At 41.1% G+C, this 22,506-nt stretch overlaps 1 protein-coding gene across 3 annotated transcripts in view; it reads right to left on the bottom strand.

The window, feature by feature from the left end:
* Window positions 1-22,506, bottom strand: part of ATAD2B (ATPase family AAA domain containing 2B) — a 117,350-nt gene that overhangs the window by 31,985 nt on the left and 62,859 nt on the right. For 2 of the 3 annotated variants that reach the window (XM_075861032.1, XM_075861035.1), the window contains 7 exons: window positions 16,593-16,683; window positions 13,452-13,763; window positions 12,465-12,594; window positions 11,765-11,951; window positions 9,072-9,257; window positions 4,706-4,841; window positions 1,518-1,711 (listed from right to left, as the gene is read on the bottom strand). In XM_075861032.1, the coding sequence (XP_075717147.1) occupies window positions 1,518-1,711; window positions 4,706-4,841; window positions 9,072-9,257; window positions 11,765-11,951; window positions 12,465-12,594; window positions 13,452-13,763; window positions 16,593-16,683 (1,236 nt within the window). The remainder of the gene's footprint in view (window positions 1-1,517; window positions 1,712-4,705; window positions 4,842-9,071; window positions 9,258-11,764; window positions 11,952-12,464; window positions 12,595-13,451; window positions 13,764-16,592; window positions 16,684-22,506) is intronic. The other variant, XM_075861034.1, reaches the window with a different exon arrangement.

Here is a 22,506-nt window from a genome sequence, read left to right as displayed (position 1 = left end):
GATATGAGTGGTTGGGGGGGAACACAAGAAAAGACAACAAAAAGTTAAAGGCGCTAGGCTATACCTATGTAGAGTAGTAAAAGAGGAGCCATAATGCTGGGGACCCCCACTCCCACCTCTATTACCCACAGTGGAAGAAGCTCTGCGCATTACACAGACAGCCCATTGATTTCAATGACTGCTGAGTAGCACTTTATTCCTCTAAGTGGCAGGAGAGAAACACTACCTAGCCGCTCGCTCCCCAGCACGTCATCAGTGGACCATTCGGATGAGCAGGTGTTGTCCAAATCGGACGACCCCCTTAAAGATAATTCCTACGGAGGTCGAGATCAGAATGACAATGTTTTCTTGTATCTGAATACCTAGCAGTCGACATAGGTCTGTGTGTTGTGTAAGCCATACTTCATCCTGCCTGACCTCCGTACAGCTCCCACCTTGGAGTCAGCCGGTGACCCTGGTCTGCACGGACATGCACAGAAGCGGACTTTATAGTCAATAAATATATTCATCTCTTTGATCATATTAAAACAAGTCGTCGATTGATCTTAAAATTTGGTTCAAACTTATGTGATTTACACATAATTCTTAACTCACGTGTCTTGCCGCTGGTTACACATAACAAAAACACAAGAAATGCAACAGATAATTAAGTCTCTGCATTAGAACAATGTCAGGGTGATCGGCATGTTGCCGAGAAGCTGATGAACCCTATACTGACTTGGATTAGTATATATATATATATAAAAATAATTGAATAGAGGTTTTCTGGTTAACGTAAACAAAGCCCAGGCTCGTTTCCATTAGCTGAAAGCTTGCAACCCCTGTCTTTATGGACGTCGCAGATGATTCCTCGCTCAGGAATCCAATCCACGAGTCACAATGACGGCGCACTCTGTATAAGCAGCTCCCGTATTCACACGATGCGGTCACAGTAAAGACTAAGATATGACGGCACCATGTGGGTACATGAAAACATCAAGAAGCTGAAACCCTGTACTGATCATGTGCTGCTCACACAGGTGCACAGTTCGTTGCAGGTGTGTGATGATCAAGATGTAAAATAAGAACGTTTGGATTTTTCTTATGCCACATCCTCTAAATCTTCCTCATAATGGGTGAAAGACACGGTTACAGACAAATATTAGTCAAAGAAATTATTGGGCGTCCATTGTGCAGTACAGCTGGATGCAGTTGTGTGTCGGTGGAGAGGGTCTCCCCATCTACTTGCCCCGCAGGCTCTGACATGACATAGCAGAGAGAAGCTGCATATATGTCGTTTCTGCAGCGTAAGCAACATTTTTAAAAACGTTATCAAATTTGTGTTTTCATTATTGCAAAAACCAGAGAACTTAGTTTGATTATATATTGGAGTCAAGATTCATAAGAAATTGACCGGCCACTCCACTGAATTATGAGTTTTCTTCAACTCTTGGGTGACCACAAGCAACATATCAGAGATCGGAGTTAAGATTAATAATACAATCCGCTTCATTGTTTGTGCATTATTGAAACAAGACCTCTTCAATATCCACCGGTTTGCTGAAGAGGTTAAAGCGCTTATCGGTGGCCAGTCGCTTGGTGACATCCCTGAGGAAGAGTCTCAATTCCCTCAAAGTATTCTCCTCGTGGTCTTCCATTCTTTGCTTCTCCACCTCGGACAGCTGGCGCGGTGGCGGCAGGGCAAGGGGTAGAACCTCCAACGACTGCAATGCTGAAAAACAAAGCCGCGGTTGGTCATCAACGTGAGCGTTAACACATGTAACAGCGTAGCGATCGCTGATCAGTAATGCAGGTGAATACAAGTGGCATCTTCCTCACCGCCCCTATTCCCTGCCAGCAGGATCTCTCTAAACATTCAGAAACACGAGGAAAAGTGCTGCCGACAAGTGACCGTTTGAGCCGCATAGAAGATCAGATCAGCCGACAAACAGAGTTTGCTCCTTTGTTGGCTAATCTCTGCCCCGTTTACACAGGATAATGATCGGGAACGAGCGTTCGTTCACCGGACAGAACATCTGTCCGCATTAAACGGCCTATATAGTCATCTCTCCCCCCTATACCCCATGGGGATACAAGAACTCTTCTTTGGTTTCTTTTCTCATTGGCAAGTGGTATTATGTGCTCGCTGTCACATTTCTAAGTATTTAAAGGGTGTTTCCAGGCCTTAAAAAAAACCTTAGGGAGAGCCCATCAATATCTGATCGGTCAGGGTCAGACTCCTGGCACCCCTGCTGATCAGCCATTTCATACGAGCACCACTTCCCCTTCATTTCCTTTACTGCTCACAATGCGAATCGCCGACACTTGTAGCGGCAGTTCACAGTACTACAGCCTTCTACCATTCCCTTCAATGTAATACTGTGAACCGCCGCATAGTACGAGCAGTGACAGTGATAAAAGGGGAAGCAGCGCTCGTACAAAACAGCCCCTTCAAAACAGCTGATTAGCGGGTGCCAGAACTCAGACCCTGACCGATCAGATATTGATGGCCTATCCTGAGGAGAAGGCCATCAATTTTTTAGGACTAGAAAACAGCTTTAAAGCATAAAACAGAAGATGAGCAGTTAAACGTCTATTTAGAGCATTTGTTGACTCCATGACAACAAATGTTGGGGTTTACTGGAACCCGGATCACTGATCTTTGTTCTATTCTGTTGATTATGTGAAGTGAATGTAGACATAGGTATAAGTTACATGTATAAACTACACTTTTTGATGTAAAACTGCATAAAAGGTGCCTGTGAGCTTAAAGTGCTGGGTGGCATTTTTTCAACGTGTCTACATTTATAAATTGTATGACTATTGGAGTATAATAGGATTTTTTTTTTAGTTGTATAATTCAGCTTTTGTGTATTTCAAGTTAGAAAATTGTCAAGGCAGTGAAATGGTTAAAAAGGTGAAATGCACGCTGCCTGCAGGCACCACTAGAGGGAGCTCAATGCATACGGTCTAACTCAATTATAAAGCAGTCTGCTCCCTCTAGTGGTGACTGCAGGTAGCCAGGATTTTACATTTTAGCTCTATCTGTGCAGGGTATTTAGAGCTCTGAACCAAGAAAACAGATCTGACCGCTATAAAGATATGCTGAGAAATAAATCCGCACAGAATTTGGGGACATGAAAAAGACAGGATGACAAAAATGCAGAGATACACTTTAAGATTCTGCAAACTTCATTAGGTCACCCCATGAATATGAGGTGTGTGTGTCAGATACATAGGGGGCTATGTATCAAAATCAAGACGGAAAACGGCGCAAGTGGGGCACAAAATACGGCTCTCAAAACATGCTTCATATTAAAAAAGGGGAGCAAAAAAAATATCAGATGTATAAAAATGTAATATTCAGACAATTCAGACATCTTTAGAGGTAAACTCAAGGACTTCGATTTACTGGTCCTTAATGGGAAGGATAAACATTATAGGGGAGGAGGGGTGGGGGGTCTTAAAAACCTGCAGCTGCTCAGATTACTGATTATACTACAAGGTAGGTACACCTTATGTTGGCTCTAAAAACAGCTGCTGTTTAATAGGTTGAAGCGGAGAACTAGGCATAAATCCTATTTATATTTTTATTAATCTGCAGCATGTTACTGTGGGGTATGTACAACTAAACAATGGGTGATGGAGGACCGGCACAGAAACACGGCACGGGAACCACGGAGCAGAACATTCAATCTTCCAAAATGTTAAGGTAGAAGAGAGGAAGTAATCGTTCCTGCGGAGAGCGACTGTCCGGAGCTTTAGAGATTAAATTACCCTGGTCACAGGGCGCTGCCACAAGGCTGTGATAGATATGAAGCATAACCGGTCATCATCCTCACTCTGTGTGCTCCGGTTATATAAAGGATGGTGTCTGAGGGTTTTTAAGATCCCCAGCCTGTTCATTCTATGAAGTCCTAATATGCAGATGGGAGGTTTCTCTTACAACGAAAGGCTAGAGAAGTTGGGCTTGTTCAGCTTGGAAAAACAAAGACGTCTTAGAGGTGATCTTATTCCCATGTATGAGTATGTGTGTGGTCAATACAGAGACCTAGCATGTGATTTATTCTTTCCAAGGACTTTACAAAGGACATTCATTTTGTGTGGAAGAAAGAAGTTTCAGACATCAATATAGGAAAGGGTTCTTTACAGTAAGAGTAGTCAAGCTATGGAATGTCCTACCCCAAGAGGTAATAATGGCAGATACTATGTCAGCATTAGAAAACAGGGTGCAATGTTTATCGAATGATGAAGGGTTGTAACTAATCCAGCAATAAAGGATTTTTAATTTGAGAAAGGTTGTACTAGATGGACCGGTGTATTTGTTGACCTATGTAATGTTCAGTGAGGTTTTATAAAACTGTCCAATTATTTTTCTTAGGCTCTGTTCACATCTGCGCCACCTCCGGTTCTGAAAAATTGGAGCTGAACTGATCCGTTGCATGACAAAAACCGACGGCATCCGACAGAATCCATCTGGCGCTATTTGGTCCGGCACCAACGGAGTCTCCAATGCAGATGTGAACAGAGCCTTACTGGGTACTCCACAACTGTCCCTTAAACACCTTGCCAGCCATCTTATGCCGGACCCCTGACCACGTTCTATGGGACTCTGGGTGGGAAAGACGGTACTGATAGATTATGGCGGACATGCAGTTAAGTGCGAGGCAACAACAAGAATACAAGTTTGAATACGACTTGTGAAGACTTTGCCTTTATCACGTACCAGTTTTTTTCCTTTTTGGAGGTGGCATAGCAGCCTGAATGAGAATCAAATCTTGGAAAAAATCCAACCGGTCGTCTTCACTAGGTCTGGAAATGTTAAAAACCTCTTCAAATTGAGCCCTGAAGATACACTTCACCTGCAGGGGGAAGAAAAATCAATTGTAAACATCACAAAAGTTGAGACATTGAGAGATGAGTTAACGGGAGACTATTCAGTACGCTACATTGTATCACCGGGTATAGACACAAAGAACAATAAACAAGAATGCCGGAAAAACAACTCGCGTCACTGAAGTGTTTTAACAGGGCACGAAAGACGGAATAAAAAAAAAAAGCACCGAGTCATTATGAGCTCATTCAGTTCGGCTTCACGGCTGCATTACAGTAAAAACAACTCGAGATCTCTGAAAACATTACTCATAGCAAAGTACTGAAGTGAACAAATACAACAGCACAAACACACCGAAGAATGCGAAAAAACAAACACAACATGTAGACGACAAACTACAGCAGAGCACTGGATGTGGTAACAAAACCATTTTGCATTAAAGACGTACTGCTGATTTAACGATTGGCTGTTGGTCACGTGACCTGTCAGTATGGACGGCATTATACAAAAGGGAACCTAGAGAGCAGTACAATAGGTATACCCAAAAGATTTTTAGTAAGTGAAACTTACCGCTCTCGATAGAACGGGGGACCAAATCCACCCTGCTAGCGAACCCCTACCAATCTAACATTTTATTACCAATGCAGTGGACGGGTGATAAAGGAGTTTGGCTGGAATACCACTTTAACCTATACCTGCAGACATAACATCTGCCCACTATGTATGCTGCCAATGTGGCAGGGTTTCCTGTTCTACTGTAAAACATCACATAAAATTTGCCCAAACACATCAGAGGACATTGACAGAACCTGCCCATTAAGCCGGGACTGACAGACCATCTATTGTGTGGGGTATCACTAGCATATTGTACCGGAGCACTCTCCCCCTAGGTAACATTTGTGGTTGTCTGCCTCCTGTCGGGAACTGGTGCTAACCTGCCCGTTTAGTAAGTATGGCTGTTTTTGTGTATATTAGTAGGTCCCATTTTTCCGTGATTTGCAAAAAGTTATCTGGCAGCATCTTATACCACCATCCCCAATTGGTATACATTTGTGCTCGGCCTAGCATTCATGTACATCGGGGATGGGGATCAGGAGTAATCGTGGTCAGGCAGACGAGTTGATCAGCTTATATTTCATCAGTATTAGATGAGGTGTCAGAGGAACACAGGAGCCGCTTTCAGCCGAGCCGTCAGTCCTGCTCCCTGATGGATTCAGGTGACAACGTCATTCTGCAGCTTCTATGTACAGTAGATACATAGAAGCTGAAACGCAGGGGAATTCTTAATAAAAGGTATATTAGAAAAAGTGCTGGTTATCACCAAATACATACAATACATAAAAGAAATATAAATTAAAAGAAAATAAATATCACCAAAAAGGTTTTTATAGCCTTTAAAAAGGATCTATCACTATTTTATGAATGCACTAATGTCCTAACTAATCTAATAGGCGCTATCATGCAGATAACTAGTGCAAAAAAAAAAAAGGTTTATTTGCAAAGTTATGAGCATTTTTCAAAATATGCTAATTTGGCTATACTTCCCAAATAGGAGGTGACTTCCTTTTCATTCTGGGTGGAATAATGTTTTCTGTAGGACGCTGTCCAATCAGCTTACAGCTTCTGCCTCTTCCCTGCAATACAGTGTGATCATATAGTATACAGCTTCCAGTCCCGACTGTTTTTAACTGGTGATACCTCCAGTTGTTTCACAGCTTCATATGGAAGATTAGAACCTCATCTTTCATATGCCACCAGGAACACTGTTCTAGGTGGTCCACAGCCCGATATATGGCTATTTGAAGTGCTCCCCTTTCCTCCAGCCTCTCACACAGTGTGAAGCAGCTTCATGCTGATAGGACAGCGTCAGAGGCTGAGGAGGCTCCACCTCAGGAGAATAGCTGGTGTTAACACCCACTTGTCTAGTATAGCCTCATTTGCATATTAAAACAACAGCGCCTATTAGTTTAGCTACAGGGCCGGCGTCCGGGTGCAGACGCTGCCGTCGTCAGATCACTGTCCACATATGGACAATGATGTCAGGAGGAGAGGAGTCCCAGGCAGAGCGCTAGAAGTGGCTCTGCTCCGGGACTCCGTCTATGGGAAAGCCCCTGACATCACTAACCATATATGGACAGTGTTGTCAGGAGCAGAGCAGTGTCCCAGGCAGTGGAGTAGCTATAGGGGTCGCAACTGCGACCAAGCCCCTAAGCCGGAGAGGCCCGCATCGCCCCTATTGCCACACAGCGCTGATCGTGCTGGTCCCGCTTCCAACGAAATCTGAAATGGGGATAGAAAAATAATAACATAATTACTTACCTATTAGGTACATACATATGAAGGCATTATACTGGGTATGGTAGCTGCTGAGGGGGCATTATACTGTGTGAGACAGCTAAGGGGGCATTCTGCTAAATGGGGCAGCTATGGGGGGCATTATACTGTATGTGCCAGCTATGGAGGGCATACTGTATAGGGGGAATTATACTGTATGGGTCAGCTATGGACGGCATTATAGTATATGGGGCAGCTATGGGGGCATTCTAGTATACGGGGCATTATACTGTGTGGGTGCAGCTATAGGGACATTATACTGTGGGGGAGGGCAGCTATGGGGGCAATTATACTATGGTGGTCAGCTATGGGGGGCATTATACTGCGTGGGGGCAGCTATGGGGTGCATTATACTGTGGGGGCATTTATGGGGTCCGTCGGGCAATGCAGCTGGGCATAAGCGTGGGTAGGGGTGCCCAAACTGAATTCTTTCACCAGGGCCCATGAGACTTTAGCTACACCCCTGGTCGTACGCAGAGTGCTAGTAGTGCTCTGCCCAGTACTCTGTATGGAGAGTGACATCAGGGGCTTCTCGTGAAGCAGAATCCCCAGCCCGAGAGTTGGCAATGCTCTGGCTGGGATTCCACTCCTAGTGGGAACCCCAAAGGCGATACCTACATTGAGGGGGGCTGTGTGGCACTATCTACAGAGGGCAATACATTTATGGGGGTACAAACTGGGGGCCCAACATCTATATGGGGGCACAAAGTTACATTTTCTACCATTTTACTGCCACCCTGAGTTCCCCCGCAAATGGGCCTACTACGTGTGTGTCGCCCAAGGGCCCACATAAACCTGGAGCCTGAGCTAGGAGATAGAGCATTACTAAACTAGTGACAGATCCTCTTTTTGGCAAAAAAAACAAATCTGTGTGTCAGTCAGACCACACATGGAATGTTGCGTACAATTTTGGGCACTGGTGTATAAGAAGGACATGGCTGAACTATAGCGGGTGCAGAGAAGGGCGACCAACGTGACTAGGAAAGTGGGTGGAAAATGGTAACTGGTACAGGCGGGTAATCCCGATCCAAGGGAAATAGAGAAATATAGAAGAAACCTCACAGCACTCCAATGTAGTAAGAAAAGTGGTTTCAGTCCTGCTATGGGACCTTTTTAAAGCATGGACCATAGCAGGACGAAAACGTTGCAGCTTTTTTCTTACTACATTGGAGTGCTGTGGGATTTCTTCTATATCCCTTGGATCGGGATTACCCGCCTGAACCCGTTACCATTGTGGATTTAAATATTGAGTGCTGTGTGTATACATATATAGATACATACATACACACGCACAGTACAGAGATCTTTCTAATGATCTTTTTACACCTAGACCTGTAACAAGGACAAGGGGGACAATGGGGCATTCTCTACGTCTAGAGGAGAAAAGGTTTCACCATCATCACAGAAGGATTCTTTACGGTGAGAGCAGTGAGACTATGGAACTCTACCACAGGATGCTGTGATGGTTGGTTCATTGAACAAGTTCAAGAAGGGCCTTGATGCCTTTCTTGAAAAATCTATTACAAAGTGAGGAGTACTGGATTCTGGAGATGGGATGTTGATCCACGGATTTATTCTAAGCATCATAATTGGAGACATTAATGAGGCATTTGCATCCACATCATGGATCAACACTGTAAAATTATAGATTGGACTTGGTGGACCTGCATCTTTTTTCAACCTTCTCTATGTACGTATGAATTCCTATGATGTTTGCCCTAGCTTTTAACAGTAAGGGCTTGTCCACACTTAACGGAATTGCTGCGGATTTGCCATCCAGGATTTGCGGACGGAAAATAGGCAGCGGAATACAGCAGCAGCAAAGCGGGTGTGATTTAACAAACGTCATCCACACGCTGCGGAAAATTCAGAAGAAATTCACCCATAAAAAAAAACAAATAAAAAAAAACAACTGCTTGCTTACCTCATCCGGCAGCTCCCCGTACACAATTTCAGAGGTAGACAGTAGTAGAATAGGAGAGAACGAGGGGATATCCTGCAGGAGCATCAGAAAGGTAGCCCTCACAGTTTCACTGACAGCCTCCCACCAGTCACCAATATGTGGCATGTAAACAACACTGGGTACTGTTCTCCGAGCTTCCCGGAATACCTGAAAAAGACAAACCCGACAATACGGTTAATTGTATGGCAGACGTCAACATCTTTTCGGCTTTTTGTTGATAAAGCTTTGGGCTTAAACTCAATATTTTCAAGAACTCAGATTGCGGTCAGTGACTATATTCTAGGTGTGCGCGCGTGCGAGCGCCAGGTGCGCGTGCGAGCGTTAGGTGCGTGCGTGCAATACACGACTAGACAGGTTCTCCAGAGAGACGCTCTTTATAATGGCTCTCCACTCCGGCCGAGAGATGAGGACCCTGAACACAGTACCCCCCCCCCCCTCTATTAACTCAGAAATCACTAATAGGGTGTATGAAAATGTGCTTTCGCAACTGAACAACCCCTTTAAGCCAAATACTTGAGAGAAATTTCCATATTACACTTACATTCCCAGAATATGAAACAGACGACATTTTTAGATTTGGAAGAGATAAAGTAACTCCATTTTCTTCATTATTCGCAGTCTTGACAATGGATTTAACATCTGGAGTCAATTTAAATAGTTCAATTTCAGCCTCAACTAAAACTTTGCGCTTTCTCTCCAAAAATATGCAACTTAAAATTGAATATATAATTTGTTTTTTATTATAAACATTGTTTTTATTTAGGAGATTGGCCGCTGGAGCAAACACAATAGGGCTGAGACGGCCCGTTTCCTGTAGTTCACTTGTCAACTTAGCTGTATAGCCTGAGACCGAGTCAGCGGTCATCTCATCAGAGGGCAGACAGCTGCGCTGTACTGCTGGATAACAACACTTTACATTATACACACAGATCAAGCTCTGCATGCAGCTCCCCTGCCAGTGTCTGGTCCCTGGGGCCGTACACCATCACTTCCTGACAGTTCTGTCCATTAACTCCATTCTTCCCAGCTGCCATAAAGCATACATCCTGCTGCACTGTCTACAGAGATGAAGTTTGTGTCCTCAATATGGCCACCCCTAGAAAAAGTTTTAAAACTGAAAATCAACAACATTTACTAACAAATGATTGCTCTTCTACACACTTAATAGCGAGTCCATGTGTAGGAGCTTTTAGAGAAAAGCCATGGCAAAAACACTGTGGCTTCGCCTTGATTTTTGAACAATGTTGCCAAAACGCTGCAACACGTGACCTCGTCCTAAATCTAATTAATAAGAATACATTATGTGGAGGTCACCCACTGCCTTCACCTCAAGATAAAATCAATGAAAGGAACAAGTAGATGAGTCACTTCACTTATACAAGTTGCGGGAAGTAGATGTTCGGTCAGGAATAGATTTACACATCGCTCTTTCATTATATTAGTTTCTATTGAGCGTTCCGGATCTCTCAATGATAGACACACATTGTATGTTGCACATGTTGAGGCTGAAGACAAGTGGACTTGATAGAAATACGCAGAAGCTGACGATCGGGACAAGAGGTGTCGAATAAAACAACATTTAGCCTGGCTGGTGAATAAATATTCTACGTATTAAAATAATCTGTGCCTCACTGCAATGTATACTACGAAAACAAGATCCAGCATCTTATGATTTTAAAGATCTCTGCCGCTCCTACTTCGGACAGTCCAGCACTTCAGCAGCGGGTCCATGGGGCACAGAATGTGGCATTAGGGGGGGGGGGGGGTGTCCACATCTTTGAGACTCTGAAGTGCTCCAATGCATCAATTGCTGAATAATAACAGAGATTAACAGTAGCCGATGATGGCCAATGACAGGGCTTTGTGTAGGTTACGATCACAGCTGGCTCTACACTACAGATTTCGGAGGGCTCAGCAAATGCAAGAGGTATTTTGTATGTTCGATCTCAATATACCAATACTTTATACGTTAAGCTTATTTCCCGCTCTCCATGGAGGAAAAAAACCATCCGAGCCAAGTCTCCGTGTTTATGGTGAAGTCGGATGTAATCGCTGCAGGATGAATGAGCATAGGCTGGCAGCGGGCTCGCGTGTATGGCCAGCTATGCCATTTCCAGGGTCAGCCAGAGCCTATGGCAGCACCAGATGATTAGGATCCTCATGGACCCACCCCCGAGAATAATGCAAACATGTACAATGTTCTCAATTTCCAACCGTGGTGATTCCCAATGAAGACATTTTTGCTGTACATTGCATCCTATTTTTGTACGGATACAAAGTTACATTCTGCATTATAGCCCAGTGATATTTACACAATTCTGCTCCCAAAAGGGCTGTCGAATTGTGAATGCAGCTCCGGACTATAAAACAAGTCAAAACTGAGGATTAAAGCTACAGTATATTTACAAAGTCGGATAATTTTAGGTAGAATCATTTTATATGTTAACTATAGAATGGGGTGCAAACGTGAACCCCACTCACTTTAAATTGAACTGGTATCCCCATACCCGTTGAATTGGTAATTGGGGTAGCATATCTGACTAGGAGCCCTTTATCCGAGCAGCCCTTGGAAAATACAGGGGCAACTTCCATTGACATTTTAAGGCTGGGGCAGCACACCGATATAAACACAAGTCAAGCAGATTTGTACTAACCTGTGCACAAGATTCCTCAGGCGTTTTAGCACTGACTGAGTAAAGTGCTGGTAGGTCCAGTCTGTGTACAGAGAACTTTTCAAGAATGTGCAACACAGCTGGTGCAAGGTGCGCGGTCTGGCCTGAGCCAGGCTCCCCACAAAGCAGAAACCTGGGCCGGTAAGAGGTCGGCTGGTGACAAGCTGAACTGTAAAAACAAGATATGCTAGATTAGTTTGTTCAAAAAAAATAAAAAAAAATAACATGCAAGTCAATATATGCGAGTCAGTGGCAAGTCTGGATAGGTCAAGTGACACTCCACCTGCAAATAAAAGGAGATGTCCAGGTTTAGAAAGAATGGTCTGCTTTTTTTCCAGAAACCGTGCCAATTTGTTTTAGTCTGGTATTACAATTCAGCTCCATTCCATTGAATGGTGATGAGCTGCAATACCAGGCAAAGCCCATGGCCAAAAATAGCGCTGTTTCTGGGCGGTATGAGCACTACCACAACGCCACTAGTTCAGTAATGAGACAGAATGACGGCTACGGCCGTCCTGCCTAAATCCACAATAAATTAGCTGGTTTCCAAAATTGTGGTGGAGAATCCTATAAAAGACTGGCACAAATACATACGGCACCAATGCGGAAAAATAATAGCCAGGTTCTATTACCAATCCATAAATGACAGCCCTTGTGTACCCTCCCTGACCCAGCCACTCACGTTGTAAAGTGGAGGAAGGGCTTGTGGGGAGCAGCTGGCTGTTTCTTTGGTGATCCTGAGACAGAACTCACATCAAATATGGACAACAGGTTTTCATCCTCACTGTCTTCAAAGAGTAGGCTTGCATCGTCTGAAGACGAGAGAACGAGTGTCAGATCGAAGAAACATTAAATATTAGCTACCGTAGATAGCACCTTTACGTCGGGTGAACATACAATGTAAGCTAACCTTGGGAGTATTAACCCGTTAGTGACCGGCCCATCGTGTTTCTACGTCGGTCACTAACGGGCCTTATTCCGATGCTATAGACTTTTTACGTCGCGGCATCGGAATAAGTTTACAGAGCAGGGAGCTGTCAAATCTCCCTGCTCTCAGCTGCTAGAGGCAGCTGAGGGCTGGGGGCGTCCCTGCTCTGCCGTGTGAGATCGATATTAGTATCGATATCACACGTTTAACCACTCAGATGCGGCGCTCAATAGCGAGCACTGCATCTGAGTGGTTTTGGAGAGAGGGAGGGAGCTCCATCTCTCTCCCACCGACACCCGGCGATACGATCGCCGAGTGTCTGTGTCTGCGATGGCAGCCGGGGGCCTAATAAAGGCCCCCAGGTCTGCCTGTAGTGTATGTACACCTTTGAAAGAAACATTTTTATTTAAAAAAACAAAATCAGGGTGATTGGTGCAACTTTCAAAATACTTTTTACTAAAAATGATTTATACTTTTAGAGATGTATACAGCTGCTGTGTATCCTACATGCGGATCAGCTGTTTCGTGCTGTGAATCCTGTATCTGTCAGGTCAGCGGCACTGACGGTCACACTGATATTTTTTTTTTTTTTATAAAAAATGTTTGTTTTCAAAAGGCGTACATAGCTTTCAAGTTGGATTTAAGGTGTCATTGTCAACGTAAACATCACAAATGAACATCCAAGTGTCTCCTGTATAAGAAAAAAAAAAACAAGATCAAAGCACGCAGGATTATCATTACCATCCTTCTTGTGGTCTCTGCTAAACTCAGCGTGAGGAAACACTTTGTGCAGGGCGTAGAGTATGTCGGAGAAGGTCCTCTGGAGCAATGGCCTTATGGCGAGCGAGAGCGCGTGTCCAGGAGACATCACAGCACGTTGAGAAGCAGGCACAATGTTTTTCATTGCATGGTAGAAATCATGGGCACCAAGAACAACCAAAGAAATGTCCAGTTGTAGCTTCTGGCTGCTGGCATAGATCTGGGGGTAGCGCCGGCGAAGGGCAATCAAGGCAGCCTCTGTGCAAAGTGCTTTAATGTCAGCTCCACAGTAGCCTGGAGTGTAATGAACATGGGTTAGAATAAGGAATTTGTTAGAAAGAACACTTAGCGCCTCGGATATCCATGGTTGTAACACTTATCAATGATAAAACTTTACATGAATTTCAAACTTTTTCATGTAATGACCCATTGTGGTGTATAAAATTGGTGATCTATATAAAACCAGCTTGTTTTGGGAAAGGCTTTATAAACCTCATAGGGTAGGTTCTGATCTTTGGCACTAAATATATGGCTCCTGCGTGAAGCTGTAATACGGCCACTAAGAGCCTCAAAGGCTAGGTCTACCTTCGCAACTTTTTTTTACCTTTAGATTCAATGGAGTAATTAAAAAAAAACAAAAAAAAAAAACACCTTTGCGTAGTCTAATTGGAAATCTCCTACTGTTATTTCTACAACTCCTATGAAGCCCTGTTTGTCTCCATGGTAACAGACTACAAACAAACCCTGTGTAGTCAGAGTCTGCAATTATGCTACAGAGGTTATGAGTTGGGAATAAGGCCTCATGAACACGTGCAGGTCCCGTGATTAGGGCATGGACGGCCACGGAGTGTCATCCGCGGGCCATCCGCAATCATGGACCATGCACACAGAAGACGTGCATTTATTTCAATGGGTTCGGACCGCAATTGCAGACTGTAAGAGGACTTGTCCTGGGTTTAAACAGTCCGCAATTGCAGCCCCACATGGTCGTGTGCCTGGGTCCATAGAAATGAAAGAGTCCGCAAATCATCCGCATAATTGCGGACGCAAAAACACGCTAGTGTGCATGAGACCTAAGGCCTCACGCACACGACCACAGAATTTGACCGTAATTGCAGACTGCAATTACAGGCCAATTCACTTCTATTGACCACAGACACCTTCCCACATATCTGCGGGAAGGTGTCTGGGCCGTTGACAGCCTCCGCAAAAGATAGGACATGTCCTATCTTTTGCTTTTTACAGACCGTGCTCCCATACTTTGTATAGGATCACTAGCCAAAAATGCGCGTGGCTGTCCGCGGGCGCCCATGCCCATAATCGCGGACCGTGATTACAGGCACGGTTGTGTGCAGGGGGCCTAACACAAGAAGTAGGGGAAAGATGGAAGAGAGTATGACTGCAGTATCAGATTACACAGGTTTCGTTTGCAGTTTGTAACCATGGATACACATAGATCTGCATAAAAGCTGTAGGAAAAATACGAAAACTGATTTTAGTTAAGTCTGCAAAGACCTTCAATTTTTCATTTTAGATGAATTAGTGCAATAAAAAAAAAAATGGTTATGAAGATCAAAATATGGTTTTAATTGATTGAAGCAAGTCACAACCGAGCTGGGAACCCCACTATGTACTAGAACAAGGAGCACCCAGTCTTCTGAATATCTCCAAACTCTAACTTTGATGACGATCCAAGTCTGGATTTAGGTCATACCTGCGGCCCATAGATCTCAGGATCAAGAACTTTTGAGAATTTGTGCTCTTTTATAAAAAGTTATTTTCTTGAAGTAAATCCACCACTCAATATAAAAAAAGTCACATGTGAACTTCGCCTCCAGCTACTCAAAGTATTTGGCAAACAATTCTGGACTTTGGATAATTGTGCGGTGCAGTAAATCCCTTATTAATATAGGAAACCAAAACAACATAAAAATGAAGCGGTGGGTGGCCGTATCAGAGATATTACAATGGCATACACACAATACAGACGTATAAAGCTTCCTGTGACCGCTCAGAGACAGCAAGACTTAAAGGGGTCTTGTAGTATGTGGAAATACTGCATTATAGACTAGAACTTTCTAATGCGCCCGCTGTCTGGATTCTTCGTGGGGGAGGGGGGACACAGGTGAGATACCAGTAAGAGCACACTCCCCTAGGTCTCATCTCGGAAGGCAAGTGCCCATGTGATCGAAGAGAACTTCCTGAACTTATGGTGCAGCTTCCATTCTGCCCCTCTTTCTGATTGGTCAGGATGCCTGTTAAAAAGTGGCAACCTATTCCAATTATAGTCTATGGGACATTATCCTAGATGGGGCCCCTTAAAATAAACGCTCTGGAAAATATTAATTGTTTCAGTAAATATCATCCCTTGGTTATCATTCTGTTTTTTTCCTAAATCGGTAAAAAAAAAAAATCTGCCCTGATTAATTTCTTGGTATATCTTAATAGCGGTGGAAGAGTTGTTTTTCAGATACAGAGGCCTTGTAAACCATGTAGCTTTTTTATTTCATGTATGCATCTAGTGTTTTAAAACATTTTTCTAATAGAAACCTATTGAAAAAAAAATAATTTTGTTTTAGCACTGCAGCTTCTATGTATCCATTATACATAGAAGCTGCATAATGCCGCTATAAGCTAAATCTGTCAGTCTACTAGTCCGACAGCAGCTCTAGTATGGCTCAATATAACCCGAAGGCCTCAAGCACACACTCGTGGCCCTTTATACGGCCGCAAATCACAGATGCACAAAACACATTGATGGCTTCCGTGTTTGGTCCATAGTTTCAACGGACCAACGCATAGAATGGCCGAGACCGATGCGGAAAAACGAACAGGAATAGGACCGATTAGATGGGAAACAAGAGTGAATTCAATAAACGAGTCTCAAGCACTAAAGAGTTTACTTTCTTTGTTGGGACCCCTATATTCAGTACATCACTTATATTTATACAACTGGTGAATTCAGGCAAATAAATGGTAAGGATTAGAATAATTTCTCTCGTGTCCCTTTGTTAGTCTCCCTACTAGAAGAAACACTGGAAGGGGACAACACACACACACACACGCACACACACACACACACGTTATTCCAGTCAGAGTAATACTTCTATTTCTTGGACTCACCAACGCATTTTTCCGCTAGTTCCTCTAGGAACACATCAGACAATTTGGGATTCCAGTCCCTGGTGTGTATCTGCAAAATGTGCTTTCTTGCCTGGGAAATAAACACAATGAATTTTAATTAGCGGCAAGTTAGGAAAAAAAAACAAAAAAAACACAACCGGCTCTGTTCAGGTCTGCGTCGTGGCTTCAGTTTAGAATTGAAACCACGGCCGTGCCAAATCCACCGTACTACAGACCCCGTGGATTTAGAATGAGGTTTGTTGTGGGGTCTGCAGTTTTGATGGGAAAAATAGCGCTGCATGCAGTGTTATGCCCCTCAACAAATCTGATAGCATTTGAGCCTCCGACGCAGGTGTAAACAGAGCCTAAAAGAAACCATTATGTAGCCTGCACATATAGAATTCCAGTTCTCTAGAAGTTATTTTATTATGATAGGCCAATCAAATTTAGAACAGTGCGATACCCTAATACAGTTATACTTGAGTCACATGATCTCACCAGTCAGAAGCTCCATAAAGGATCATGTGATGCAGTATGTGACTCCAGTTACCGAGGAGTCATGAGGGTGGGGGGCGGATAACTTTGCTACGTCTAAAAAAAACTGGAGTTAAAACGCCTCAAAAGACGCAAAAATTGCAACTTTGTCGGTTTCCGCCGCTGTCGCCACTTCAAGAGGGGGGGGGGGGGAAAGAAAAAAAAAAAAATAAGTGTCCGGAGCCTACTATAAGAGGCAACTCTTACTAGAATTTACTCCAGAAACTGCCTTAACTTATAGCAGAAACCTAGGTCAGCTCCTGGCTGGCGTAGTTTTAATCAGTGCACACAACAAGACGAGGATGTGACAAATTTATTTAGAGCTTATGCCAGTTTGTTTCCGATTAAAGGAGTATTTCCAAAATCATCAATTATCACCTATCCACAGGATAGGTGATCATTTTCTGATCGCTGGGGGCCCCACCGCTGGCACCCCCACTGTTCGTGAGAATGGGGGTCCCGAACCTCCAGATCCTCGTCATGGCTTATCTGCAATGAGGTGGATAGTAAATGCTGCACTCCTCACAGTGAGGACTCTTGAATAGAGCGGCGGTTCAGCATGCGACCTCTGCGCAATTCAGGAGTCCTCACTGTGGGGAGTGCAGTAAGGAGGATCTGGGGGCTCGGACCATCTAAGAAGGGGCTTCATATTCTTGTGTCTGTCAGACTGCATTTAGCGACTTAAACTGGGTTGTTAAAATAAGCACGTGGAGTAAACTCGCAAATTTCCGATAAGTTTAAACCTAGCGGTATTGTTATAGTCATGTAGTATTATGGAGATGTAGTATTGTTATAGTCATGTAGTATTATGGAGATGCAGTATTGTTATAGTCATGTAGTATTATGGAGATGTAGTATTGTTATAGTCATGTAGTATTATGGAGATGTAGTATTGTTATAGTCATGTAGTATTATGGAGATGTAGTATTGTTATAGTCATGTAGTATTATGGAGATGTAGTATTGTTATAGTCATGTAGTGTTATAGTCATGTAGTATTGTTATAGTCATGTAGTATTATGGAGATGTAGTATTGTTATAGTCATGTAGTATTATGGAGATGCAGTATTGTTATAGTCATGTAGTATTATGGAGATGCAGTATTGTTATAGTCATGTAGTATTATGGAGATGTAGTATTGTTATAGTCATGTAGTATTATGGAGATGTAGTATTGTTATAGTCATGTAGTATTATGGAGATGTAGTATTATAGTAATGTAGTATTGTTATAGTCATGTAGTATTATGGAGATGTAGTATTGTTATAGTCATGTAGTATTATGGAGATATAGTATTGTTATAGTCATGTAGTATTATGGAGATGTAGTATTGTTATAGTCATGTAGTATTATGGAGATGTAGTATTGTTATAGTCATGTAGTATTATGGAGATGCAGTATTGTTATAGTCATGTAGTATTATGGAGATGTAGTATTGTTATAGTCATGTAGTATTATGGAGATGCAGTATTGTTATAGTCATGTAGTATTATGGAGATGTAGTATTGTTATAGTCATGTAGTATTATGGAGATGTAGTATTGTTATAGTCATGTAGTATTATGGAGATGCAGTATTGTTATAGTCATGTAGTATTATGGAGATGTAGTATTATAGTAATGTAGTATTGTTATAGTCATGTAGTATTATGGAGATGTAGTATTGTTATAGTCATGTAGTATTATGGAGATGTAGTATTGTTATAGTCATGTAGTATTATGGAGATGCAGTATTGTTATAGTCATGTAGTATTATGGAGATGTAGTATTGTTATAGTCATGTAGTATTATGGAGATGTAGTATTGTTATAGTCATGTAGTATTATGGAGATGCAGTATTGTTATAGTCATGTAGTATTATGGAGATGTAGTATTATAGTAATGTAGTATTGTTATAGTCATGTAGTATTATGGAGATGTAGTATTATAGTAATGTAGTATTGTTATAGTCATGTAGTATTATGGAGATGTAGTATTATAGTAATGTAGTATTGTTATAGTCATGTAGTATTATGGAGATGTAGTATTGTTATAGTCATGTAGTATTATGGAGATGTAGTATTGTTATAGTCATGTAGTATTATGGAGATGCAGTATTGTTATAGTCATGTAGTATTATGGAGATGTAGTATTGTTATAGTCATGTAGTATTATGGAGATGTAGTATTGTTATAGTCATGTAGTATTATGGAGATGTAGTATTGTTATAGTCATGTAGTATTATGGAGATGTAGTATTGTTATAGTCATGTAGTATTATGGAGATATAGTATTGTTATAGTCATGTAGTATTATGGAGATGTAGTATTGTTATAGTCATGTAGTATTATGGAGATGTAGTATTGTTATAGTCATGTAGTATTATGGAGATGTAGTATTGTTATAGTCATGTAGTATTATGGAGATGTAGTATTGTTATAGTCCTGTAGTATTATGGAGATGTAGTATTGTTATAGTCATGTAGTATTATGGAGATGTAGTATTGTTATAGTCATGTAGTATTATGGAGATGTAGTATTATAGTAATGTAGTATTGTTATAGTCATGTAGTATTATTGAGATGCAGTATTGTTATAGTCATGTAGTATTATGGAGATGTAGTATTGTTATAGTAATGTAGTATTATGGAGATGTAGTATTGTTATAGTCATGTAGTATTATGGAGATGTAGTATTGTTATAGTCATGTAGTATTATGGAGATGTAGTATTATAGTAATGTAGTATTGTTATAGTCATGTAGTATTATTGAGATGCAGTATTGTTATAGTCATGTAGTATTATGGAGATGTAGTATTGTTATAGTCATGTAGTATTATTGAGATGCAGTATTGTTATAGTCATGTAGTATTATGGAGATGTAGTATGGTTATAGTCATGTAGTATTATGGAGATGTAGTATTATAGTAATGTAGTATTATGGAGATGTAGTATTGTTATAGTCATGTAGTATTATGGAGATGTAGTATTGTTATAGTCATGTAGTATTATGGAGATGCAGTATTGTTATAGTCATGTAGTATTATGGAGATGTAGTATTGTTATAGTCATGTAGTATTATGGAGATGCAGTATTGTTATAGTCATGTAGTATTATGGAGATGCAGTATTGTTATAGTCATGTAGTATTATGGAGATGTAGTATTGTTATAGTCATGTAGTATTATGGAGATGTAGTATTATAGTAATGTAGTATTGTTATAGTCATGTAGTATTATGGAGATGTAGTATTATAGTAATGTAGTATTATGGAGATGTAGTATTGTTATAGTCATGTAGTATTATGGAGATGTAGTATTATAGTAATGTAGTATTGTTATAGTCATGTAGTATTATGGAGATGTAGTATTGTTATAGTCATGTAGTATTATGGAGATGTAGTATTATAGTAATGTAGTATTGTTCTAGTCATGTAGTATTATGGAGATGTAGTATTGTTATAGTAATATGGTATTATAGTAATGTAGTATTATTATAGTAATGTAGTATTACAGTAATGTGGTATTATAGTAATGTAGTATTGTTATAGTCATGTAGTATTATGGAGATGTAGTATTATAGTAATGTAGTATTATGGAGATGTAGTATTGTTATAGTCATGTAGTATTATTGAGATGCAGTATTGTTATAGTCATGTAGTATTATGGAGATGTAGTATTGTTATAGTCATGTAGTATTATGGAGATGTAGTATTGTTATAGTCATGTAGTATTATGGAGATGTAGTATTGTTATAGTCATGTAGTATTATGGAGATGCAGTATTGTTATAGTCATGTAGTATTATGGAGATGTAGTATTGTTATAGTCATGTAGTATTATGGAGATGTAGTATTATAGTAATGTAGTATTATGGAGATGTAGTATTGTTATAGTCATGTAGTATTATGGAGATGTAGTATTGTTATAGTCATGTAGTATTATGGAGATATAGTATTGTTATAGTCATGTAGTATTATGGAGATGTAGTATTGTTATAGTCATGTAGTATTATGGAGATGTAGTATTGTTATAGTCATGTAGTATTATGGAGATGTAGTATTGTTATAGTCATGTAGTATTATGGAGATGTAGTATTGTTATAGTCCTGTAGTATTATGGAGATGTAGTATTGTTATAGTCATGTAGTATTATGGAGATGTAGTATTGTTATAGTCATGTAGTATTATGGAGATGTAGTATTGTTATAGTCATGTAGTATTATGGAGATGTAGTATTGTTATAGTCATGTAGTATTATGGAGATGTAGTATTGTTATAGTCCTGTAGTATTATGGAGATGTAGTATTGTTATAGTCATGTAGTATTATGGAGATGTAGTATTATTATAGTAATGTAGTATTGTTATAGGTTAAGAATTTGTACTCGGCACACCTTGCTTGTGTTACAAAAATATATATTTTTATTATGGATGCCAGAGGCTGCATGTGCGACGTCGACGTTTCGGTCAGACAGACCTTCGTCGGGCACTAGAGAAATGTACAATTGATTAGATCATGGCATGGGTATAGGAGAACTATCACTTAAGATTTACATGATAACATCATAAAATATGTCATATAGGTGAAAAAACAGAGCGTGTAACTGGGTCAATTCAAACAAAATATACCTAACACATAGGACTATGAAATCAACGTGAAAATTAAAATCAAAAACGAAAACAAAAAGGAGGAAACAGAGACCTAGATCCCAGGTACATGCAACACATCAGGGAATGTACCATATGGCTATGGAGAGAAATCTTTTGTCTAGGAAACTCATAATTTGGACGATACGAATCGTTGTGCGAGCACAAGGCGCGGTGGAATCACATGATGATCTATGGTACTGATTTAAGGCATAAATATAGATACGGTCGTCATATTTTACGGACAATATGGAGGTACAGTAGTGGCCCATTTACCCAGCCTAGTTTAAGACCCCTGCCTTAAAATGACTAGTGATGGCATCTCTTTAAGCTGGCCATAGACATATGTTGACCATACTGTCCCCGCTTTAAAATTATTCCAGCCTGTCCAAAGCTTAAAGAAGTCTAGCCTTATTTATCAAAACAAAGAAAAAACGTCCTTGTTGCCCACAGCAACCAATCATAGTGCAGCTTTCATTTTTCCACAGCAGGTTAAGACTTGTAAGCAGCACTGTGATTGGTTGCTATGGGCAACAAGGCCAATTTCGGTTTTAGACAATTTTGATTAAGGAGGCCGAATGTGCGTAAAACAGTCTTAGATTTAGATGCTACAAGGGCAGGACTAGCTGACGGTGGTAACGTTTTGTACCCTGTGTGATGCGTCAATTCATTAGGAAGCATTGACAAGCAATAAAAGTGTGACAGACTGTAATAAAACATTCTATACGCATGTTCTCAATCCTGTATCTGTGGGGCACAAATCG

Source organism: Rhinoderma darwinii, chromosome 4 (genome assembly GCF_050947455.1).
Source record: "Rhinoderma darwinii isolate aRhiDar2 chromosome 4, aRhiDar2.hap1, whole genome shotgun sequence".
Classification (NCBI taxonomy): Eukaryota; Metazoa; Chordata; class Amphibia; order Anura; family Rhinodermatidae; genus Rhinoderma; species Rhinoderma darwinii.
This window is presented reverse-complemented; position numbering and strand designations above follow the sequence as displayed.